Genomic DNA, 25,974 nt, shown 5'->3' with positions numbered 1-25,974 from the left:
CTGTGTGTGTGTGTGTGTGTGTGTGTGTGTGTGTGTGGGGCGGCCCGCAACACCCCTGCGCATCGCTGCCGAGGGGGGAGTGACTCTGGCAGCCTGCGGCGAGCCCAGATAAAAGCTCCGCTGCTGCAGTTTTCCCTCCCCTTTTCTCTCGTAACTTTTTTTTTTTTTTTTTCCTCCCTCTCCCTCCCAGCAAAGTGACCGCGCCGGCGGCAGCCCCGGAGCAGCCCCAGCGCCGGACGCCGCCATGAGCCCCGCGGTGCCGTCGTCGGGCCGCGCTGCCGGGGGCTGAGCCCGGCCGTGGGGGACGCCCCGAGGGCCGCTCCGCGCCGCCCTGGCGGAGGCTGGAGGCAGAGGCAGCGAGAGCCCAGGCAGGACCCCCGGCCGCCCCGCCGTGCCCGGGGCAGCGCCCGCCGCGATGTCGGCGCAGAGCCTGCTGAGCAGCGTCTTCTCCTGCTCCTCCCCGGCCGCCGCCGCCCCCGCCGCCGCCAAGAGCCTCTCCAAGCGGAGGCTCCGCCAGACGCGCAGCCTCGACCCCGCCATCATCGGCGGCGGCCGGGAGGAGGGCGAGGGCGCGGGGCGGACGCCGCGGGCGCGGGCCGCCGGCAGCCCCCCGGGGGAGCGCCGCGGTCCTCGGGGCGCCCCGCCGCCCCACGGCGCCTCCTTCTCCACCCCCTGCACCCCACTGGAGCGCTCGCCGCCGGGCAGTGCTCTCTTTGACGAGGAGAGCCTCCGCGGAAAGCGGAGTCCCGGCTGCGAGCTGCCCTTCCTGGCGCGCACCCCCTCGGCCCTGGCGCTGAGCGGCACCGCCAGCCCCGCCAACAGCATCTTCTCCTCGCCCCGGCGCTGGCTACAGCAAAGGAAGGGGCAACCCTCGCCGCCCGAGCCTCGCCCCGCCGCCTACGTCGTGTGGAAATCCAAGGTAGGCACGCCCGCCCCCGGGGGACGGGCACCCGCCGCGCCGCCCTCACCCCCGTCCCTGTATTTCGCCGCCGCCGCCCGCCCGGCCCGGCGGAGCTGCCCCGCGGGGCTCCAGCAGTGCCCGCCCGACGGTGGGTGCGCGGCGCAGCGGGACCCGCGCGGGTCCGCCCCGTGCGGCGGGGCCCTCGAGGCCGCCGTGGGTGTTGGTGCCCGGAGCTGGCATCTGCGGCGCTGGAGGGTCGGATATTTGAGATACCCTCGACGGCTTCCGTGTGTATTTGTCCCAGGCCTGTAAAACCTTTCCCTCCCAGTTTCACACCTCTTAAAGTGAAGTATGTGATGGCTTCTAACAAGATAGAGAAATTATTTTTAATGTGTACACCCAGTGAGTTGTGATTTATTTGAAAACGCACGTGTCATTACCACATGAAGAGCAATTGTATTCCAAGACAAATCCAACTTTGCAATGCAAATATTTATTAATCTAATATGGATGTCATCGATGTTGGGCTACAGATACCATACCATGTGCATGAATGTTTTCAAAAAATGTGTTATTGTTTCCTGGTAGCAATTGCTCATCGAGTTGGTTATGATGACCCCTTTGTAGCAGAAGAAGAAGAATTTTTTTTGTTTTGAGAAATTCTCCATCCTGTTCGTGGTGATGAGGTTTCCCTCTTAACTGTTTAGTAGTGCCTTCTGGAGAACTGGGATCAGAAAACAGCATTCCCATTTTCATTTCAGATGAACTATTTATAAATAGTTGGTAATAATTAGATGCATCAATGAAACAGCCGCATTGTTGCAGTGGGATGTGAAAGTCCTTGTAAAATGGTTACTTTACACAGCAATATCAGATCAAAGCCAAAATGGGCATCATGATAGCACAAGATTACAAAATGCAGTTTTCATGGGCAAAGGTGGCATCTTACCCTGAGCTCCCATATCTCCCTGTCCGCTTGGAGAGTGTCAGCATGTGGGTGGCAACTTCAGGCATGATGCTGGCTAATGTTGAAAGAGGCGGTGAAGAATCTTAGCAATTTTAAAAAATGGATTATTATGAAGTCTTGTAATCAGAAGTTACTCTAAGCAATATTTCATCCTGATGCTTAAATTTTAAGATAGTAAAAAATTCAGGGTGTCAAAGAACTTTGTGGGATTTGTAGCATCAGTGAAGAGTGAGAAAATAGGTGATCACACTAATTAAGGATAAAAACCTCCAGTAGACAGTGAGATAATAGGTGATCACACTAATTAAGGATAAGTTTGCTGCTTATCCATTCATGATTTTATAAGGTCTATCAAAAAGTATAATATACTTAAGGTTTCTGTGCAGAGTTTCCTTACTGGGTCCAAGACTCACAGGATGGCTTCTGGTATGTAAATCTAATCAGATCTTGCTTTTTTCACTGAGTCTATGGTGGTGGACACTTGGGCCATTTTTTTCAGATCTTTGTGTTGCCAAATCACACATCTTCAGACTGCATATTACAAAGCACTGGGTTCTTTCTTAATTTGGTGTGTGTCTAGCATTTTTAAATAGTCAACCTTTTTTTTTGGGAGGGATGTCATTGTCCCAGCAGTCACGGTGGTGAGGCTGTGATGTCAGGAGCAGGGTGTGCAGGCCTGCAGTGGGTCAGTGTTGTCATTGTGAATTGGTAGCATTTTATGTCAGTCATCATTTAACCTGATACTCACTAGTTTTAGAGTTGCTATTTTTAAGACATTATACAAATATGAACTTAGTTGTTTAGCAAAGACATGTACAAATCATATTAACCTATATTTACAAGAAACTGCTCATACATAATTTTTTATCTTATCCTCCCTGTTATTTTAGGGATGCATCCTAATGGTCATTCAGTCTGGTCTCATTATAAAATAGCATAATTAATAATAATAGTTGTTTGCTTCCTATTTAGTGTTTATTTGAAAAGTTTCATTTTTTTTGTAAGTGAAGGATTTTTTTGTCTCTGCAGCTTCATCCTGGCTGTGGCAAAGCAAGTATGCTTGAGAAGGTGGAAAAACCCACATTTTATTGGGTTAAAAGGAAGTAACTGTTTATAATATTATAACTTTAAAAGGTCCCATTATTCAAATTATTGTATTCTCAGTAGAAAATCTGTAGTTCCATTTCTGTTCAACTTAGGAAATAAAATACATCACAATAATGATTTTACTTGGCTGTAAAAAACAACTAAATAGATGACTGCCTAATGAAAATGAATATTGAAAGTTTTGGTTGTAGTACTTAAAAATTCCCATCCTGTAAGTTGAGAATAAAATAAATGCAAAATCAGGTTTTTTTACCTTAATTCCAATACCTTCAGTATAATTGTCCTTTTTAGGAAATATGCTCTACAGCCACAGTGGGAGCAACAGGGTTATGCACTAGGAGATAAATGTGGTAATTATTTTCTCCCCTGCTACCTTAATCTTTAAAGGTGTAAAGAGAAGTAAAAATGCTATGAAATTTCCCTTCAGAACACCTTCAAAATTATAACTTCTGGGCCAGACCTCCTGCACCTGTCCCAAGCTGGATCAATGTGGTGGCATCCACAGGGACACGTTGAAGGTGGAGTTTGCAGGCTGCACTGGATGAATCCTGCCCTGGGACAGCTGCCCTTGGTGCTGCAGGCGTAGGGCACGTGGCCCAGCTCTAGTCACGTTTTAAAGCAGGCATGCCCCGCTGATCTGACATTTCTGTATATGAGGCCACAGTGTCTTTGTTAAGACTCCAGGAGAATAAAATGGATTGCCTATTTTACCTTTTTTTTCATTGTAATGCTTTGACTTCTGCATTTTATATGACAAGTCTGTCTACTGAGGAGAGAAAGGTTGCTGCTAAGTTCATGCTGCTAAGTTCATGCCACCATTCATAAATAATTTTTAATGGAATGCCTGAATGCACAGGAGATTTCCAATTTCAGCAGCAGGCCTCACCTAAATGTGTTTGCCCTGTGTTCTTAGGTCCACAGACTTTTGAATGTGAAGCATCATCTGACAGATGTGTCTCTCACTGCCGAGTGACCTGGCAGTTCTTTATTGACATGTTGTTTTCTTCACAAGAACATTTTTAGAGCTATAGAGATTATTTTTTGGCAGAACTTTACTTCTCTGACAAGCATTCTTTCGCCTATCTATTTTCTGCTTATGTATATAATCTGCCTAAATAAAAAACCTGTTCCTGGGTCTGTGGAAATCAGCAACTTTCCAGTGGTTTCAGCAAGACAAAGCCAAGGGGGAGTTATTTTTTAAAAAGGGAAAAAAAGCATTCATCTTTAGTTCCCATCTGATCTCAGCTGTCCTTTTATGCAGTTTTCCTTAAAGAAAATTCACTTTCACTTGCAAAATTAAGTCTATTGTGCTTTCATTGAGTGTTTCATATGCTCAGGTAAGTCTCTAAGTAAGCTAAATATCATGGTTAAGATGGTAGAAATACCTAGAAATACCTAATGCCTTGATTCTGCCAAAATTAGTCATACATTTATGCTTACCTACCTGAGTAGACCTGCACAAGTTAAGGATGCAAGTGTTTACACTGACTGACTGACTGAAATATATTTTCTGGTTCCAGAATAGCTCTGGAGATTAATAGATCTATGTGAAGTCACAAGTTGTGTTAATTCTTGTTCTTATTTTTCTATTTTAAAAATGGTAATGGAAAGCCACAGCAAGTGGATAAAAAATATGGCAAATCATGGGAATGTATCCAAGTAATCTATTTGTTGTGAGAAACCAAATCTACACACTTAAATTTATATGGTCTGATTATTTTGCTGTCATAATCTGTGTGTTACTAACTAGTTAAACGTTACCATCTCCAACTAATATGCTTTTTTGGGCTAGAGCTGATTTTAAAGTAATGGAAGCATAACATCTGCAGCCTTCCCTCCTGCATGCCTGGCCCCTGGGAGGCAGGGGGCAGCAACCTTAGTTTGCATCCTTAGTTTGCAATTCTCAATGAAATCGGGTTGCTGCGGATGGACGGCTCAGCCCTTCCACACCTCCTTCTCCTCCTCCTCCTCCTCCTCCTCCTCCTCCTGACCTACCCTGTGATCCACTTGCTTGCCTAGCTTTCTGTTGAGCACTACAGGAGGAGTTTTCCATGGCATGGGAGAGAAAGTTGCCCTGGTTCCTCACCAGGTTTTGGGGGAGAAGCCAGGATTTGTCCAAGTGTCTCCTGCACTTCTGGCTGGCCAAGCTGCGATGAGCTGCAAGGAGAAGCCAATCTGCACTACCAGAACAACACTGGGGGGAGAAGCCAGGATTTGTCCAAGTGTCTCCTGCACTGCTGGCTGGCCAAGCTGCGATGAGCTGCAAGGAGAAGCCAATCTGCACTACCAGAACAACATTGGTTTAGCTGAATTATTTTATAGCATGGCCATCAGAAGTAGTGAATGTTCACAGCACAGGTTTCAGCTGACAGGTGCCTTGGGAGGTCAGCTTTGGTAAATTCACTGGCTTGATACTTTGAGTTTAAATTCATTGGGAAGGCAGTGTACATGCTCTGTTTCCTTGTAGCAAGTGGGGGTCCTCTCTTCTCTCAGGTATCCAGTGACAGGACCAGAGGAAATGGCCTCAGGCTGTGTCAGTGGTGGTTCAGGTGGACATCAATTGTGAGCACAGTATCTGTTACCTTAAGCACCTTGATACCTAACCCAGAGATTTTGGTGTGTGGATAGAAGACATGTTGCAACATATTCCCTTGCAGAGCTCTGATTAACTGTCCTGGAAGCAAAATAGGAGTCTAGCATGTTTAAATCTATAACTTGCATTTTTTCTGTTGAGGGGCCTTCTTAATGAGATGTGTGGGAACAGAACTTTGGAAGATTTTAATTTTTTTTTTTATAAACTAAAAACTGTATGTGCTGGTATTTACCAGTGAACTGCTCTGCTCTGGAGAGAATATATATATAAAGCACTGTTCTGCTTTGTTTTCTTTCCTAAGATGTTCCAAACCACTGGACATACAGATTAGTCTCAGTCTGAGTCCATTCCATTCAGTGCTGTAAGTGTTCTATAATTACAAAATTTGGTGGACAGGAATGTTGTTGGTCTCTCATGACAGGAATGCAATTAAAAGTAACTAAATATATTCAGTATTTCCGATTTTGGCAAGTAAATTATGTCTGAAGACATTGGATGAGAATATGGGGGTTGATGGCTAGGACAGACAGTATTTTTCAAGTGTGCATTGCTTAAGTAATGGGAAAGGAACTTGTGAAAATAATAGAAATGAGACTGAAAAGTAATTTTTAGTAATCTCTAAAATATTAACGGCCCAGACTGCTGTCTTGACTTCATGGTGGAGTTGAAGCACATTTAGTTTGCAGACTCTATTGCATGAAAAGAGCTGCAGCTGTGACAGCTTGCAGGTGAAGAACATTTCAGAAGTCTCTTCTGCAGTGTTCTGGCTGTACAAGTATTAAGGCTGTACAGGTGTTAAGCCTGTTTGGGGGATTTGTTTTTTCCTTCCAGATGTAAATTTCATAATTGAAACCAGCAGGGGGTTCTGAGCAAGTAGGGCTGAACAGTCATGATGGCATAGTAGTAATGTCAGTGTATTAGTGTCAGAGTTGTAGAGTTAAAATCTTAATTTAAAAAGGTACTAAAAATCAAAATTATAATGGCAATCCTGTCTTAATCTCCTTAAACATGATATAACGCTGCTCATATTTGATTCTCTGGCTATGTGGCACAGTATTTGAGAGCATAAGCACCACTGGAATTAAGTTAACATTTTAAAATTCAACTTTTGTGCATCCTGGGTTCCACTGGTTGCTAACTGGACCAGGTGTCTGGATTGTGGGAGAAGAGGCCAAATATTCCATTGAACTTGTAGAAACTGTAAGGAGAGCAATAAGGAGGTTCAGAGCAAGGTTCAGACTTCATTTGACTTTGCAACTCATTGGCCAGTTTTGGAAGGTTCTGAGCTTTCAGACTTCAACAGAGTACTCAAATGCGTGCCTTCCTTTTGACTGGTGGCTACTAATCAAACCAGAGTATCAGGAGGGAAGTAAAGCCTTTAGTTACCATTCAGTCCTAGGAATTTACTTTCTTCACCTCACTTTAAAACTTTTGTATCAATTATTGTGTACAAATTTTTAAGCTGTGCTTGTTTAAAATAATTTTTATGTTTTAAAATCTGTTCTTATCCTGTAACATTAATACATGTCAATGGAAATGTATGTGGAGGCTTTCTGGTTGAGTTTTAGTTTTTCCTAGATGTGTACAGACTGGCTATTTCAAGTTACATGTTTTTTCCACTCCAGTTGTCAACTAAGAATTGTTAAATCCCCGGGAGAGTTGAGAGTGTTTTTGAAGGATTTGATGAGCTTCCAGTGCCTGATGCTTGCCACATTATTGTACTGGAACCAGATGTTGGGTACCACATGTTTGTGTTTTTGGACCTAAGTAGGTTAGGTACTGTGTCTCTGGCTCATAAAACCAAGCATCAGTTTCACACCCTAAAGCTGTCATCCCTGGGTCATCATCCTCACAGTCCTGGCCATGGGAACAGCTTGCATCAGCATCCCCAGTTATGAAACCAGAACTGTCTTTTCTGGATCTTCCTACTTCATCTCATCTGTATCCTTTCAAAGAAAAGACCTTCTGACTTACACTATTTACCCATGAAGATTCTGAGTGTGTAAGGTCAGAAAGTGCTTTTTGAGCACTGCACTTAGTGAGGAGGCAGATGAGCAGTCAGTCCATTGCAGAAACTCTCCTTGAGGCTGCTGGGAACTTGCTTTTCTCTTTCTTTCCTGTTCAGTTCTGAGTTCTGTTCCAACACACTTGGACCTTTTTAAGTTGGACTTGTCTTTTATACATTTCTAATACACCTTGTTATGCATAGCTTCCTTTATCCTCCCTGCCAAAAATTAAAAAAGGAAGATACTGTGTCTTGTTCCTTTCATCACCTGAAATTCATACTGAAAAAGAAAAAAAAACAACTGCTTTATTGTAGCTGTTGCCTTCTATTTGGATTGGCCATGTCAAATGATTAGTACTTTTCTCATAATTGGACAAACTGGTTTTCAGGAAAGTACAAAGTATGTTACAGACCTTGCTAACAAAGGAAGGATTTAGTTTTAGGTTTTTTAGTGCAATTAAGATTTCTTTTGCATCGCCTTGGAATTAGCCTGGACTTGATTTTCAGTGATGCTACTACATGTACCTCCTCTGAGCACATAAAACTGATTTTGCAAGAGGAAGACATACAAAATTTCCATTTCTGTTTTCAGGTTTTATTTACTTTATCCCTTTGTTTTCTGCCACTGTTGTAATATGTCAAGATAGTTTCTGAGCACTAAGTTTTTCATTTTTTCTCTGAAAGGTAATTTCAGTTGAGTAGCACCCTACTGAGACTAATGTGGTGAGAAACCAGTTGGCTGTGCTGTGTTCAGTTTTCATTTGCCTCTCTCTGTAAAAATTTAAAAATACTCCTCCTGCAGGAAATGTTTTCCGTTCTGTTATGTCTTTTGCTTCCCATAGGAGGTATTCCTTTTAATTTATTGAATAAACCCATAAAAATTTTGGCACAATAGGGTCTTTGGGCAAGCTGTTTAAGAGATCTCACCATCTTCTGTTTTTAGAAGATGTGCAATTGTCTCTTTATACAGTGCTATGAGGCTCTGGGGCTAGCTAACAATTATGTGAAATGGGAGAATTTGAAGCTAAAGAATGTGAATTGACACATCTGCTGTCACTTCTCAAATACTGTTCTTTTGATTGTTCGTATTTCATATTTATCCTTCTTAAACCATAGTCAATCCCTTTTCTCTTTCCCCTGTCTTCAATCTTAAAAGGATTCTGGGTAATATTTTGCTCTCAATCTCATCACCACAATTCCTTTTGTAAGTGTATGTGTGTATAGGAAGGTTAAATCCTCATAACGTCCTGGATGGAAATCAGCTCTATTTAACTGTTAATTTAATTTGATGACAATGCAGACTACTATTTGAAAGGGGTGGTGGGGAAAGAGAGATTGGGATAAATTACATTTTCGTGCTCCAAAATAAGACCCTATCTACTCTATCATAAATTGGAAAAATATGGTTGAGTTTTCTTGTGGCTCTTTCATAACATTCCTACTGACAAAATATGGCGTGCCTCTTGCTCATTGCTTCACTACTGTTTCTCAAGCATGTGTTTGTGTCTGCATCCAGTGACAGCTTTTGTTCCAGCACACCACAGGGACATGTCTTGTAGGTCTTTAGAAGGGGGCAGTGGACTCAGAAATGCTACACAGAGTGGGCTCTGCCAGGGAGTGGGTACCAAACCACAGCAAGCCAGGAAAATGAGGCACCCAATTACTGAAATAGACACAATTAGAAGTTTTTCATATTTCAGAGATAAAGGGCCTTAATTCTGTATTCACTAAAGGAATCCAATGTAATTGGCAGCCAACATATATGGAGGGTTTTAAAGAAACTTTTTAGCATAATAGTTAGTAAGATTTACATTGGCAAATTTACATATTTTTAGTCTCTGGCACACTGTCCAAAATGCTTCTCAGTGCTTTTCTCTTCTTGAGGTATGAGCACATATGATTTCCTTGCCCTGCCAAGGCTCAGATGGAAACTTTCTGTTTCATAAACCTCTCCTGAACAGAGGCAGAGTGAATGTAACAGATAAACATACTTTTCTTTCTTGGAGTAAATTGTGTAACAGAGCATCCCACCTGTTTTTAGCCCAAATGCAGATAAATTATACCACCTCACGTGGACCAGAGGAAAACAAGTTAACCTAACTCATTTAGTGAGCTGTGGAAGGTGTGTAAAGCGGAGAGCAGGATACCTGCATACTGCATGAGCAGAAAGGTAACAGGCAGGTCAAGGGAAGGGACTTCACCCTTGTGAGGCCCTATCTGGACTCCTTTGTGCAAGGGTGATGTTGACAAACTGGAGCAAATGGACTGGGGGGCCATCAGGACAGTTAAAGGATGAGAGTGCTTAGTGCATGAGAAAAGGATGAGGTTTGTTTCAGCCTGGAGAAGAATCAAGGGAGAATGAAAATCCACTTTTACTACCTACATGGGTACTAAGGAGAAGGTGCACCTGGATATTGTCAGTTGCACAATGACAGTCACAAGTTGCAGCAAGAAGAATTTTGAGTAGATCTAAGTAAAGCATTCACAGCAGGAGTGGTTAACTATTGAGATAGGTTCCCCAGAGAGGCTGTGGAATCTCTGTTCTTGGAAATTTTCAGCCCTTGACAGGTCAAGGCCCAAAGGATTCAATCAAATTTTGAAGATGAAACCCAGCTTTGAGTAGAAGATTGGACCAGATGACCTGCATAGGTCCCTTCTGACCTAATATTTTCTGTGATTCTGTGACTCTCAAGTATCATTTCTTTCCACAGTAGAATGAAAACTGCTGTTCTCCCTTGTGCTGCAACATACCTTTGATGGGACAAAAGTTGCTGAGTTGCAGAAATTATGATGCTCTCCAGCACCAGCATTGGAAGCAGGCTTGTAGGAAGAGTAATTTCTTTCATTCAATCATTCTCCAAAGCTGTTGGTGTGTTTCTACTCTGTGAGGCATATCCTTACTCTTACTGCTTCTCTCCTGGTGTCTCACAAATGCAAAGAAAGCCAGGGTAGCTCTTTCAAGATGTCAGTAAAATTCAAAACAAACCGCAACCAAACCTTTCTGAAATTCAAATGTTTTGCAGAGGCAGATAGACAGTGCCCTAGCAGAACTTCAGCAGGGATTTGGCAGGGAACTTTCAGTAACTACTTGCCAGGTTGGTTTCCTGCCGCCTCATTTAACCAAGCCAGCCTGCTTCTTCCAGCACCAGGGAGCCCAGGGCTAAGAAGGGCTTACACCTTTAGGACAGTGTGTTGTTAGGACAGACTTGTTCTGACATTGAGCTTTGTCTGTTTTTGTGGGTTGTTTACATTTAAAAATATTGAACATTTGGCAGAACACGGTTAACTTTTCCTACCATTTCCTGGTAGTTCAGTGTGCTCATGACAGGCTGTATGATGTGCTGCCTTTGGTTCGATGGTACAGAAGCATTGCTGTCAATTTAGGTCTTCTTTCATTTTTGTCTTTTGCATTATAAAAGTAAAAATAACCTGTGAGAGAAATGGAAGAAGGAAAAAAATTGAAGAGGTATGTAAGAAGGAAAGGAAATCTCCTGCTGAGCTTTGAGCTGGGAATTGCATCAGATACAGAGAAAAATAGGTGTGGCAGTGGGACTGTTCAGGATTTGCCTATATTGTTTTACACAGCAAGAGTTTAACCTGATACTGACCTTGCGATTTACGAGCTTAAGGGTACAGTTATGTAACTGGGATCAGTCAAAGCTAAACTGAACTGGAATAGGCAGATGGGGCCACACAGCCTGGAAAAAGCTGGTACCAAATTGGCTTGCTGAAATAAATGCTTCTATTCTGCTATTTAAAAGGAGAACAGGTCATAATTTGCTGCTGTTTACAATGCAGCAGCGGGCTTTTTTGAGCTTCTGAAGCATGTTGATCAGTATCAGACCTGTGTGTCTTTTCCTTGCTCTTGAGAAATTATTTTGGCAAGTCTTCATTTAGCTGGCAGAGGTTTTGTCAAGCAGGTGCAGCCTCCAGCATTGAGTATGAAAATGGGCTGACAGAAGGATCTTGCCCACAGTAAAACAAAGCTTTGATAGCTTGGACTCCTAAGTGTTTGCAGTCTCGGTAAGTACTTTTTTCCTTCATGGACCAGAACATAAGAGGAAGGAAAGGTGATTCCATCTGTGTGTTTCAAACAGAACAAGACAAGGAAGGGCAGAAGACAACACAGTATGGTAAATGAGTAGCTAAGTGAACATCAGCAATGCTGGAAAGCGGGATTGCCACTGAAGTGCCGCCACCGCTGGGCAGAGGAGAGCTTTGACTTCTGCTTGGGTGTCCCTGCCCTGACTTGCTCATGGTGTGATGTCCTGGTTTACTGCTGGGAGTGCTGGGCCCAGGGTGTTCAGGTCATGGCGTGGTTCAGCAGGTTGTGGCTCTGCTTGCCACACCACCTGGCCCTCTGTGTGGTTCAGTCAGATTAAAGGCTGGTGCTGAACCCAGCAGTGCGAGGTCTGTCCTTGCTGCCACAGTGCTTGGTGCTTCCTGAATAGTTCTTGCCATCATCTCTGCAATGAGATTTTCTGAAGCTTTTGACTCACTTTTGAAGATGAACCTTGAGTTCCTAGATTATTTGGATAGTTTTTGAAATCTTAATCTAGATGTTCTGTATTGTTACTTTTCGTTATTGTAATTAGAGCCTTCTTTCTTTCTTCTTCTTTCTCAGAGGAGGACTGTAATGCTGAGGTCTTCCATACAACTGAATACTTATTTTTAGCAGTAGAGGGGTCTTAAGCCTTGTTCATATGTTTCATTTTAGTAACACTTTCAGCTGTTGTTGTTTCAAGTGTTCGTGCTTATTTGTGCTTATTTTGTGATGATAGATATGTGCTTTAGCACAACTTGCTAAATTATATTTGCCTCTACTATGATTGGCTTTTTTTTGCTCGTGATAGCTTACCTTCTTGTTTTTTAGAAACACATCTGGAGGCTGTATCAGTGCATTGTTGAAGTCCGAATGCATTCACTTTAGCTCTTTAAACCAGGAGCATCCAGCTGATCAGATGGTAAATGGAAATTCTGATTGCTGTAGAATATGGGGTCTGGTATAGAGTGCCAAAATTAAAAAGAGAATATCTGCTGTTCTTTGGTAACTTACATGTGATAGCTGGCCGGGAAGGGACTTTCAAGAGGGGGAGCTCGGCTGCACTGCTATATTTGTCAGAGCTTCCTCTCTGGAAATCCTTTTTAAGGAAAGCTGTCAGGTATTTGAAGGCCTGGTTGTTCGGGAATCTGTCTGACAAACTGTCTAGAAACTAGATATCATTTTTCTTTCTACCAGGGAAATCCTTCCCTTGTCCTGACAGGCTGTGGAAGGCTGCAGCCCTGCAGGGACAGTGAGGTGCCCCTGCAAGAGGGGTGGGTGGAGATAACAGGACATGATCCTTACTGCCTGTGCTCCACAAACACAAGCTTTTCTGCCAAAGCTGCTGAATCCTGATGGTGGGCTAGGGAACAGAGACAACCCTCATCACCTGGCAGGTTGAAGAGCTGTTGAGCCCTGGGAATAGAAATGCTGGGAACAGCAATGAGCTTATCTTTGTGGCCATACTGCAGTTGTGGTGGCCTGCTCAGGTGGCAGGACACCTTTCCTAAGTGGTTTGAGCTCTTGGAACCCCTTCTTTTGGACTGAGTCCAGCTGCTTGGACTTAACATTCAGCATGAGATTTAACTATAGAACTTTTTTGAGATGAAGATAGCAGGCTTAAGATGAATTAACTTGAATTATGGGTGAAAAGAATAAGATTACTGCAGTGAATTATTTATTTCTGGCTTCCTTACAGTTTTTTGAAATACACTCCCTTAGCTGAGATGAAGGCATTTAATAACCATATTGCTCTGCAAGAGGGTGACTGGCCTCTTGTGCTGGATCTGACTCAGACAGATGGAGGTGGAGTGGAAGCCTGTGGGAAAGGAAAAATATGGTTGTCAACATCTGGGCCAAATCAAAGAAAAGCTGGAAGGGAGCAATTTGTTAGGATGTTCCCAAGGAGAATGTGAGGATTTCTGTAGAAGGTACATAGCAGGGGGAGCTACAGAGGGGTTTGCTTGCTGACCCCTCTTGAAAGAAGATCCAAGGCTAGAGGAGGCTGAAAACAGAAAAGCAAAGGGGAGTTGGCATGGCATGTTCCTTGGAGCCAGTCAGAAAGGGCCAGAAGAGCAAGGGAAGGGATTTCCTTCCAAGTTTGAGTGCTGGGGGTGTTGGTGCAGCAGAAGCAGCTGCTGAACTGTCGAGGACACAGAAAAATCAGCATGTGGGAAGTGTAATGGGACCTCCCATCAGGTCCAAAGGTTATTTTTAATTTTTCTTTTCACTGTTTTGGTTATTTTATAACCCAGCCTTTTCTGGCAGAGAAGCCCTACTGGGGAAAGGCATAAAAGAATTTGGAAAGGCTGGGATGACTGAACAGAGGTGTGTAGATCAGTGAGCATGGTGTGAGGTGGAACTGGGTTAGTTGTTCCAAGGCTTTGAGTGTTGATGCACTCAAAGTGTATGTATATATTTCAGGACAAGCAATTGAATTGCTAGGGCTTGCCTTAGAAGTGAAGATTATTTTGTGCAGTGGCAAAGCACTCTAATTTATTTGTCAAACCTTAATGAAGCTTGGAATTGAACCCTGGAGGAGAGAAATTGGGAATTACATCTCTACATTATCACATGCTCTGTGAGGTGTAGTTGCCCAGGAAAGCCAGGCTGCAAATGTTTGTTGGGAGAAAGGAGAAGAGTTTAGGAGCACAATAAGGGTAAAGGAAACTAGAGGTACTTTGGGATGCTTGAAATTGTGAACTGCAGGGGAATTATTTAACCTTTGTGACAAAACATTTTGACTGTAAAATCTATTTTTATTTATTACATATATTGTTTCTTTCTTTCTAAACTTGGAAATTTTGTTTGCTAAATTATATTTTTGCATGGGAAATACTCATTGTGTCTGTATTTTTTTCTGACGTGAATGATTACCACATGGAAAAATGTTAATTTAAGCATTTCACAATAATTGAAGTACATCTGGAGTCCAGGTTACTAAAAAGCTGTTACTTACACAACATTGCAACGTACAATGTCAGGGAAAAGAAAAATAATACAAAATATACTATTTCTTAATAATGCAAGTCAAGATTTTATTGTCCATCTTTTTCATTTTGTCTGGAAACATCTCCCAGCTCTGAGATGCTGTTTCCTGGAGATGAGACACTGCAAAGCTGGGTGGGTGAAGGTTGTAGTGGGTAGAGCCAGGGCTCCTCAGACATGTGTGTGACTGCCCACTGTGGTGAATCAGTGGGATGTTGCCCTGCATTCCAGTACAGCAGCTCCATAGCTCCGTACTCCACCATGAGGGAGCACCATGCTCGCTTCAGGTGACAGTGGGTGTCCCGACCCAACTCCTTCAGATGACTCCTACTGAGGAGTTTCCAGAACAATGAGGCACAGGAGTGGTTGTGAGATCAAATAGCTGGAGGTCACTTGCTCCCAAAGACAACTGGAGGGCTTTTGCCTTTACTTTAGAGTGAGGAATTCGTGAATTATGCTCAACTGGCTCAAAATCAATGTGTAGAAAGGGATCTAACATACTGTATTTGAAAGAAATTAAGAAGTATTTTTTCCATGCTTTGTATTAGGATAACTCTGGAAATATTCTGTTTCTGATTTTGCTTTTGTTCTTCCCATTTTTTTAGGAAATATTTGAATTAAAAGGGTTGAGACAGTGCTCAAGACCATTGAGGGAAAAATTAATTTGCTCAGCTTGGAAAAGGATCAGTTACAGATTTTGCTGCAGGGACTAAGAAAGTTTTTGCATATTCCTTCTTCCTCCTCTGGTGCTACGGATTAGGGCTACATCCACTCTGTAAGAATATATAATTTATTTGCAGTAGGCACTGCTCAAATGCTTCTTAGAGTATCTTTTGACTTCTTCCCAAAGAGTGGGACAGAAGCAGTGGGCAAGTGATTTCTTGGTCTTTAGGAGCTGCCTGGGGGTGGTTCACTGAAGCATTGGGGAGGGACAAGGCTGGAAAAACCAGAGGTACAGATGAGCCTGTGGATTTGGTGGCTAATCCATGCAGGGCTGTGTGAGAGCTAGGTCTCTGTGCCAAAGGGCCCTGCAGAGTAGGGCACTGGGGCTTGGGTGGGGTTTGGCAATTGCTGCTGGGAGTGTTTCCCTGATGGGGGAAGGGGATGCAGCATTAGTTATTTCTGGAAACAACACAGCCTAGAGAAATGATATTTGGATGCTAGATAACTGGTTTAAATTAGGATTATGCCCAAATTAGGGATGAGACAGTAAAAGTGAGTGATAAGAGTATCTGTTGTTTCTGCCCTGACTGTGGGGGGTTGAGCGACAGAAATGGGCATCCAGCAGTGTGCAAATCCATATAGAATCCAAAGAATTTGTGTGGGCATCCCTGCATCATAGGTCGCCCTGCATTGCAGAGGTGATTTTTACATTACCATAGTATCTTGGCACCCTATTTGTGGGTTAGGACATCACTGTACAAGGTGTATAAACACAGGAGACTTTTATTTCCAGAAATTTTACATAAGAGACAATAGATAGATACAGTTGCACCAAGATTTGTACAGAGACTGTTTTGTGATGTATAGTGGACTCAGCAAGCAAATGTTTGTTAAATTTAAAGATTCTTAAACCATTGGGATAATGTTATAAAAATAAGCATAACAATAAATACAATATATTAATAAAGATAATAAATATAATAAATATAATAATATTTAGTGGTAAATTTCTTCAGAAATGAGGGGAGAAGGAGATAAGTTGCCAGTGTAGAAAACTGGGGGACAGAGACCTGACATGGTAGAATGAACATAGGCAGTAGATGAGGATGGTGGAGAGGATGGGACTAATTAGGAAGGAAAATGCTTAATATTTGATGTGGCAACAGGCTGAGAATGCTACAAGAAAATGGTGGCATTGTCAAAGCCAAGATGCCTTTGTAGAGCATTGTGGGTGAATGTAAGCAGAGCAGCATTGTATTGGAAAGGTGAGGGAAGAGAATACCAGAGCAACTGAGAAGAAAGAAGTCTGCACTGGGTTTCTACCTGGTTTTTCTATTGAAAAGGCCGTGTATTAATAATTTGTATATAAATTTTATAGCTTTCTTTAGCACCTGGACAAGAGTCAGTGATAGGATGAATATGGCAAATACTGATCTTTTTTTACCTTCCTGCCTCCCTTTCCACAGACATCAGATTTTCCCAGTCCTGGAGACTGTGTGTAGATGCACAGTGTATCATGGTGTGAAGATCCCTAAACTGAGAACTTATGCAGTGTATGGCTGTGCCACAAGGTCTGTTGAAGTCCCAAAGTAGTGCAGCCACAGTCCCACAGTAACTAAGCTAAGAAATATAATAAAACCTCCTAATCTGGTAAATCACAATAAGTGAAAAGTAGATGTATTTAAGGATCAGTGTACTTTTATTTCTACAGAGCTAAGTCTGTTTGGATTAGCACATAGTATAGCTTACTTGGGTGGTGTTGGATGATGCTTGTGCTATGAAAGGAGTTTGACACTTTTATGTGTGAGATTACCCAGAGATGAAGCATAAACCAAGTTCAGCTCCTGCCCATGTGGGGACAGCTCACCAACCCCCTTGTCTCCTGTCCCAACTGGCTGGATCTCTGACAGCTTCTCCCCTGGGGCAGTTTTACTCCTCTTCCCAAAAGGTGTTGTACAATCTTTTTTGATCCCCCTGGGCAGTGTTGTTGTTACCTCGTCAATTTGCTGAATGTGTGGGATAGTGCTACTTATGAACCAGTTACCCAGGTACTGTGGTAGCTGTTTGCTACCACCACAGGGTACCACCCCCTGTGGTAGGCAACTGAATCCTGGTGTCTGGTTGACACTTGATACAGCCCCCTTCTGCCCTTTTGGCTGGCAAAGGCAGAGGAATCATCATCAGAAAAGGAATAGGTTATATGTGTGATTTTAAGTACACAAATATAAGTATTAGGCAGAAACATTTTTATTTAAAAAAAAATCAAGTGCAGCAAAAGAAAGTCTTAATGAACAATAGTAATACAGAAAACAATTCCTTTTGTTTGAAAGTTATCCAGTTTATTCCAAGGACCTTTTGCAATGGTCTCTTTGCCCATTAAATGTCTTACTGGAGAGCTGGCATCTTGCTGTGAATTATTAACACTTACCTAATGGGTGTTTACATATGTTTGCCTTGAAACTTAGCTCTGTAATTCGGTATGAAAACACTGGGTTTGCAAGCCTGTGCTTTAATGAAGGTGCAGAGGGTGTAGAAGAAAGTGGCTGTTGGTTTTTTATGTGTAACAGTTGTGCTGAGCCTCCTCCAGTGTTGCTATTCATGAACTTTAAGGTTTCTTACCTGTTTGTTATGACCACTTAACTGCTTCTGAACTGTTACTGTCAGCAGCAGTAATAGTAAGCCTCTTCTCTTAATACCTGCTTCATTATTTCTCCAAGAGAAGGTAAAACAGCCTTCAACCATACTCAGTAGTCTGGAGTGCTCCATTCCCTTGAGCTCCATTCCTGCCCATACCCCATGCTGCACTACAGCAGCTGTGGGGCACAGAGCCAAGCGCAGTATTTACCCTTTCAGCGCCTCAGCCCTCTGACAAGGAGAGGTGCACACCAAAGCTCCTCACTTCTTCATTTGGATGGGTGTCTGTGTTCTCCATTCAGTACCTTTTTGGGGACAGACTGTCAAGCTTCCACCTTGTAATTACATCTCTGAAGGAAGTTGGTGGGTGTTATTGCCAAGGTGGCATGCTACAGTTCTTGATCCCAATCCTGCTGCCTTCAGAACTGTCATCCTTCCCTAACCAGGGACTACTTCTCTGAGAACTTGCTTTGATAAGAAGGAAATTTATTGGTTTTGCAGTGGCCACTTTGTAGTACTGGGGGGAAAAGGGGAGAAAAAGATTCAACAAAACCACCACAACCTGAAGACCCTTCTCTGTTTAGGAGGCCAAATATTTTACTTGGAAATGCAAGTTCAGGAATGTGACTTGAATTATTGGCGCCTTGTTACTTGAGAATTAATTGTTAAGAATTAATTGTTTTCTTTTGTCCTTGAAGTTGGGGATTTCAGTTCCTTGATTGAGGAGATATTTGAGTGAGAAGTTGGAGTGGAACAGGGAGCTCTTCTTTCCAATATTTCAGCCTTGTTAGGACACTGATGGCTTTTACAGGAGTCCTTGCCCTGGTAGTTAGCCATTACCAAGAGGAATCAATCTAATGATTTACCTTTTTCTGGACAAACATCTCCTGAAAGGAGAGCAGAAAGGATCCCGTGGCAGATGCAGTGAAGCCTATTCTGCCAGCTCTAAATCTGTGGTTTTGGAGGCAAAGTCTTCCTTGTGCAGCAGTTGTGACTCTTGGGACAGCTCTGCATGCCCAGGCTCAGCCACTGCAGGGTTGCTCTGCATCAGTGGTGGCACTAGTGACAGAGCTGAACATCCCTGGCTGTCCTTGGGTGTGTGTCCCTGCGCCCTGCAGGATACCTTTCTCCTAAACACATGCAATCCCATTAACAGGATAAGAAAAATTACAATCTTGAGTGAATATTTAAATGCAATATTTTGCATACTTTTATTTTTGTATCTTTTCTTCTTAAATGGCAGCAACCAAGTTGAATCTTAGAATTATGTATTTCATCTTAATTGACGAATCTCTTTATACTATTTGAAAAAATAAAAACTTCAATTTTAAAGGAATACAGTTAGTTCTCCCTAAAGTATCAGCTTTTGTTTGATTTCTGATTTTCTGATCCTGGGCTCCAGTTCTGCTCACAAACATAGTAGGAGAGAGTTGCTCACATGAAGAATTAATTAGTATTTATGGTACATTTATCCTGCTAGAATGTGTTCAACTTCAAATAGCCATGCTTTGATTGTTTTGCAAAAATGGCATTAGTCTGTAGGGAAAATATTTCCAGTTGGAAAATCAGAGATTTTTGTGGCAAATTCTGCTTCCTTTTTTTTTTTTTTTTTTAAAAAAAAAAAAAAAAAAAAAAAAAAGAAGATTGCTATGGCCAAGAAACATAAAGCTTCATTAAGCAGCATGCTGATATTAATTGCCATGGTTTCTTTTTTAGATATGGTCTTATTTAAAACATGTCTTAACACCTTGTGGAATCAGTTAACTATTAGTTTGCAAATGATACAGTGTTTCAACAGATGTGTAAACACCCTGCCCTTCCTGACAGGAAAAGGTCACAAATAAGTCAGCTTTAAAGTTAGGGTTCATCATGTAATGCTCATGAAGGAAATGTGTTCTTTTATACTGGAAAAATAGAGGGTATCCTGGTTCCTATTTTGGGACTGAAGCAATATAATTTTTTGTCAGGGAATCACAACACATGGTCCATTTTTAACACGTGTTTATTTTAATAAAATGAAACGTATTATTCAATAAAAAAAGCTGTGGTGTGATATTGTCAGTCAGGACTCTGTTGCAGTCTTCACTTGACAGTATTTCTTTCTGTCTGTGATAGGGGTTTGTTTTTACAGTTAATTTGCCTCCCCATAGTAGGGAGGAATGTATTTATTAGATTTTACCCTGCCTAATCTAATCTGAGCACCTGCTGGGAAGCTGTAGTACAGTGTCAACTGCAGTGCAGAGATAAGGACCTGATTTGCTTTTACTTGACACTGTTTCATATTTACCATATTTCTTTAAAGAACGTTTTGAAAATTTTGGTTTGTGGGCATATTTGTTTAGGCTGTCCCATCAATCACTGCTGTGTTTCACTTCATAAGCAATGCTGTGGCTGACTCCAGTGTGTCCCTGCATGAGTGTCTTGATAATCTTTTATATGAGATGCAATCTGTCTCCTTCCAGACTTCATACATCCACAGGCTTATTTAATTTTGAGACTCCTTTCACTTCACTGTTCTTTTTTCTGTAGATAACTCAGTACTTCATGGCTTAGGCAATCTTCATAGAGACACTCATTGATATTGCAAGAGGAGTGAGCAACATTTTTCTAGAAAGTGTGTTGCTCCTGGGACTTGCTCCAAGGTATGATTATTCAGTTACCTGTTGTGCTGTTTGCAGCTGGTCAATTAACACATGAATTAATTGATGAGATAGTATTTGTGACAAAATACTTTTCATCATTTTTGTATGGGATATTACATAGCTTTTCTTAGATGTCTTACCACAATTTGGAGGTAGACAGTTGACATGTCATTTGTGTTAGAAATAGCGTTCAACAAGATATGTATTATTTTGTCTCTATATGTACAATATTACAATATTATATTCTGTACTCCGTGAATTGAAGGACATTACTCATTTTGATATTTCCATATAAGTATAATTTCACTTGTACATGCTGAGACCAGAAACAAATATGCAGCTGAAAATATAAGATTTGAAAGAACAATATCCATAAATCATTACAAATTTATTTCTTGTACATGTGTATATTCTTGTACAGATTTGTGCATGAATAATTTGTGTGTGTTCAAATGAAGGACAAAGTTTTTCCACATTTGGCTCTGGCAGGCTGAATTTTGTGTGTGAAAACTGGACAAACATTAAGATTGATGATTGGCCACACATCTGAGGAAGCTCTAGAGCATAATATTTTCCTCCACAGTCCTCTTTAGGCTTGTATTTAGTAAATGAGCTTCAGATTTTCCTGTTCAGTGCTATTCTAGCATAGGAGGAGGAGCTTTGGCTCATCAAATACTGCCCAGCAAACTGAGAAAGTGAGTGTAGCACATCTCCACCTAAGTGCTGTGTTAGGACAGAGACATGCTGATCCCCATCTGCTGGCTTCCAAGAGCCACCTGAATAGGTTGAATCTTGCTTCCCTTGTGTCTAACTCTTTCCTTCATGTAGAGTGAAGAGGCCAGGGTGTGGGCTGAGAAGGTCTAGTGTGAACCAAGGTCCTGCCCCTGGGAGAAGAGCCAGGACTGAAGGGCACAGAGGACCTCCTGAGTCTGTCACTGAAGAAGTACTCCACGTAGCTAATTTAGCTGAAAATTTAGTTTGGCTGTCTCTTTGCATTCTTAATGCTTTTCTGTGTATGAGGGAGAAATCTCTGTATAACTGGTGACTTCTAGTATGTGACTTTCACAAGTACTCTTTGATTTTGCATGTGACTGGTTTTTCATGTGACGTGTCCACTGCTTTTTCCAACAACAATGCCATTATGTTTAGAGTTACAGAAAAAACCTGTATAACATCATGCTAGAGAACTTTGGGTGATTGTGTACTTAGTGATTGCTTCCCACTTGAGCTTAGAGTCAAAGTTATATGAGCAATTTTATCAGCAAAAGTTTCTGGGTTTGAACACTTTGTCTTCTTATGAGGTTGGCTCTCATGTAGTGTTAAATTTACCAACTGCCAAAATGCTAAGCCTGAAAGAGAAGGATGCCATTTTTCTTTTTTCTTTCTCTAAGTCAGTTTATCCACAGAATTCTGGGAATATTGAAGAAAATTAATTACTTTGTTACAGTTCTATATATGTGTGGAAATGTGGAGTTTTTGCAGTTGATTTTTTTTTTTGGTGTTGTTTTATTTGGCTTTGTGAATTGTGAGCTGCCAATGAAATGATTAAAATTCCATCCACTTCAGCACAATCTGTATAAACATAGGCCTTCAGAAGGCCAGGGCTCTTTTAGTTTTAATCTGAAATATTTTCAGTCTTCATTCAGTGTCTTCATTATCTATTTTACACTCTGATCTGCTTTATTGGGGTCTGCTCCATTAAGATGATCCAAAATGCTTGATGCTTCCCTAGCTAATGACAAGGGTAGGTGAGGTGTTGTCTCCTATTCCCGCTCCGTGGTTTTCCTGATGTTTGTCAGAGCTCAGGTGAATTGTAGATTGGCTACTTCTGTGAAAATGCATTCACCTTTAACTCTTTCAAATGGGGTTGATTTCTTTAGGGTAATGTAATTGTGGGCTGTCAAACAGCCTTCAGGAATAAGGGACAGACTTCTAGGGAAAATGTAGCTAATTTGAAGTAATTTGGGGGCTCTCATCAAAAAGCTTTGGCAAAACTTTCTTTCTTGTGTGTTTTGAGTAGGTAAACATCAAAACTTTGCCTTATCCCATTGCTAAAATACATTTAACTGCAGACATAATCTGTGGTTATCTAGAGAAACAAAACTTCCTTTAATCAAGGAAAAGAGAAGGAAAGTGGTCATTGGGACTATCACTAAACTTGTAAAATTTTTCTGGAAAATACAGACAAATGTGAGAATCACATCGGTAATTTCATTAAAATTACAATAAATTAGAAAACCAAGAATTATTCAGTTGTCTTTGGTCCTCAGGTACTTTTGGCATTCTCTAAGTTTGTTATTTGGTCTTTTAGGAGAACTTCACAAGTGCTAAGGATGTCATATGCTGTCTATTATCTGAGTTATAACCCTTTGTTTCTTGACTGGGTCTTCTGTTATGTTTTTATTAGTAGGCCTTTAAATCATATTTGAGTTTGCAGTTTGATTTTCATCACTGATTTTAAATGTGTACTTAATTTAGTAAGTGAGAGGCTTGAAACTTTTTGGATCGTATTTCAGAGTTATTTTTCTTGCAAGATGATTTGTATTGATTGATAGCTGTTTCATGTGCTGAGTGTCAATAGCAATATAATCTTTTCCTTAATTTAGTACTTCTTTTGCTGATCAGACTGACAAATTGCATACATACTCTTTGTTATAAATGGTGAATAATATATATAACATGTGGTCATGTTTTATTTGTGATGATGTATTGGAATTCAGTTCATGAGGCAGAAAATCAGTATTATAGAATTGGTTAAATAATACTGAGTACATGTAAGAGAAGAAGTGGAAAATGTATTGTTATTGAAATTAGGGGAATTATCAGAAAATCAGTTAACCAGCACTGTATGTACATTAAAATGATCAATGTAATTTGGATCAGGTGTGTGTATTTTGAACCACTCTGTTGGTTATCTGCACTCATTGAGCTTGATTGGATTCATATCCTGGAGCAGCCTTGCAGAATGTGAATGCAATTGTTTTTATATGAAATTAGACTGCCAAAGGCACCACTGTGTGCTCAGCCTACATCGGGGACTCAGGATGTTTGAAGAAGCAAACTGTGCTTTGTCTCTACAGCTGAGGGCAGGTTGTTAGATATCTTGGACAGCATCTGTAGGCAGGAATATGTAGGTGTTTGAATGGACTGGTTTTGGTCTCCATTTCTCTTTTAGAGCTGTGTCAGCCTCTTCTGCCAAGTATGTATAGGTTGGAAGTAAGGACTTTTCCAAATCAGTTCTCCAAGCTGTAAGGAAACCTGTTCTTGAACTGGGCTGAACTAAAGAAAATGCTCTTTATTATCAACAAAATAGTTTGTGATTAGAAATTTGTTTCCCTGTTGAGTGTTTGCTTCCTTGTAAACTTCATCAGCAGCTATTTACTCTTTGAATTTAATACAAATTCTTTAATACAATAAGAAAACTTTAGTTTATTGTAATGAAATTTTCACATTCTGAAATTTAATTTTTTTTGGAGATATTTTCTGAGTGTTAAGGATGTCATACACTGCCTGTAGCTGAGTTATAATGACTTGTGTACTGTTTTAAAGTTTTATCTCTACAGAAATAGTTATCTATTCTGTCAGTCACTGATACTTCTAGTCTCCAAATCCCTTGGATGTAAATTATACCTGGCCCTCATTATTTCTGCTCTTTCTCATGTTCATCTCTCAACAGTATATTTCAGAAAGAGTAAGTATGGATGTTATTTTGCTAATGTCCTTCCACTATAAATATAGAATACAGAAGATGCAAAGAAATCAGGCATCTTTTGTGTATTTTCCTTATTTTCTTGATTTCACTTCTTGTACCTGTTTTGTTTGCTGTTATTTTAAAGTGACTCTTTCAGAACATGGGTAGGAGCACCCTAGGCAGGTCAAGGGAGATGCTTCTTCCCCTCTACTCTGCTCTTGTGAGACCCCACTACCAGCACTGGATGTGCTGCATCCAGCTCTCAGGCCCCCAGAATAAGAAGGATGTGGATCTCTTGGAGTGGGTCCATAGAAGGGCCATGAAAATGATCCAAAGCCTGGACTGCCTCTCTTGTGAGAACAGGCTGGGAGAAGAAGGCTCCAGAGACACCTTATAATACCTTCCAGTACCTGAAGGTGATAGGACAAGGGTGAATGGCTTTAAAGCAAAAGGGGATAGGTTTGGGTTAGATGTTAGGAAGGGATTTTTCTCTGTGAGACTGATGAGGCACAAGAACAAGTTATCCAGCAAAGTTGTGGATGCCCTGTTCCTGGAAGTGTTTGAGGCCAGGTTGATTGGGACTTGGAGCAACTTGGTCTAGTGAAAGGTGTCCCTACTATGGTAGTGGGTAGCATGGTCTTTAAGGTCCTTCCACCCGAAACCAGTCCATGATTCTGTGTTTCTAAGATGTGGTTGTGGAGAGAATGAACTCCTGTATGCTCATACTCGCATCAGCAGTGATGTAAGCACGGAAGTGGCAGGGATGGGTTCGAAGAAAAATCATGCTCTGCTGCCTCCCGGTGACCAGTTGTATCAGCTGGGTGTCCCATATACTCAGAGTTGTCCGTGTCCTTTGGAGATGGCTAGCACTGGGCTCTGACAAAGAGAGCAAAGGAGCAGTGCATCTGTGTGCTGGGATGTAAGAAGCATTTCTGTGGCTGTGGCCCACTGGACCGTCCTTAGTGCATTTTCAGAACTGACCCTGTGGGCTTGTTGCAGTTGAGACAGTCATGAGAGTATCACAGTACACAGAGTTTCACCATATAATATTAGAAGACTTTAAGCATCCACCCATGCAGAGCAAGACCATACCACATCAGAAGGCTTCATGCACCTGCCCATACAGAGTAACATCGTGTCACTGCAGAAGGCTGCACATGTCTGCCCTTTGTGGTCTTTAGCCCAACCTTTTATACGCTCATGTTCATGCGTATTCGTGACGCTCAGTCACCTGTGTTACTTCTGTTCCCTTTGGTCATTGGTCAGTGCACCTCTGCACTCCATGTCTCATTGCTTTCAATGCTGTTCACCTGCTTTTCACAGCTGTAGCCCATTGGGGATGGGGCTCCACCACAGCCCCATTCCCAATTACCACAAACTGTGTGCCTACATGGGCTAGTGGGGACTGCAGGTGAGCGGGGGAACGATATTCAGTTTTGGGTTTGTGTGTTTGTGCTTTGCATGGCAGAGTGTGAGCCCCAGCCTGGAGCTGGCCAAGCAGCCAGTGTACGTACAACTTTTGTGTAGTATCCATGTATCCCATGAAAGCACAGACTATGTGCCCACTGGGATGCAGATCAATGAACTCATTGTCCTTGTGTTAGGTGGCAGAGGGTTGCAGTTGTCTGTATATGCCAGAAGTGAAAGTGGAGGAAAAAATTTATGTGTTGCTTTTCCATTTCCTAGGTCCAAGGTTAGCATTGATACTGAAAAAGAAGACTATTTTTTGTTCAAAATGAGA

General features: G+C 41.7%; 1 protein-coding gene across 1 annotated transcript in view; it reads left to right on the top strand.

Annotated features, from left to right (window-relative positions):
• The first annotated feature begins 342 nt into the window (after positions 1 to 342).
• The window catches only part of ARHGAP6 (Rho GTPase activating protein 6), a 313,335-nt gene continuing 287,703 nt past the window's right edge, over positions 343 to 25,974 (top strand). The window contains exon 1 of the mRNA XM_059839747.1: positions 343 to 919. Coding sequence (XP_059695730.1) covers positions 416 to 919 — 504 coding nt within the window. The 5' untranslated portion in view covers positions 343 to 415. The remainder of the gene's footprint in view (positions 920 to 25,974) is intronic.

Source organism: Haemorhous mexicanus, chromosome 2 (genome assembly GCF_027477595.1).
Source record: "Haemorhous mexicanus isolate bHaeMex1 chromosome 2, bHaeMex1.pri, whole genome shotgun sequence".
In the NCBI taxonomy this organism is placed as follows: domain Eukaryota; kingdom Metazoa; phylum Chordata; class Aves; order Passeriformes; family Fringillidae; genus Haemorhous; species Haemorhous mexicanus.
Note: the sequence above shows the minus strand (reverse complement) of the source record. Positions and strands in the feature narration are given on the sequence as shown.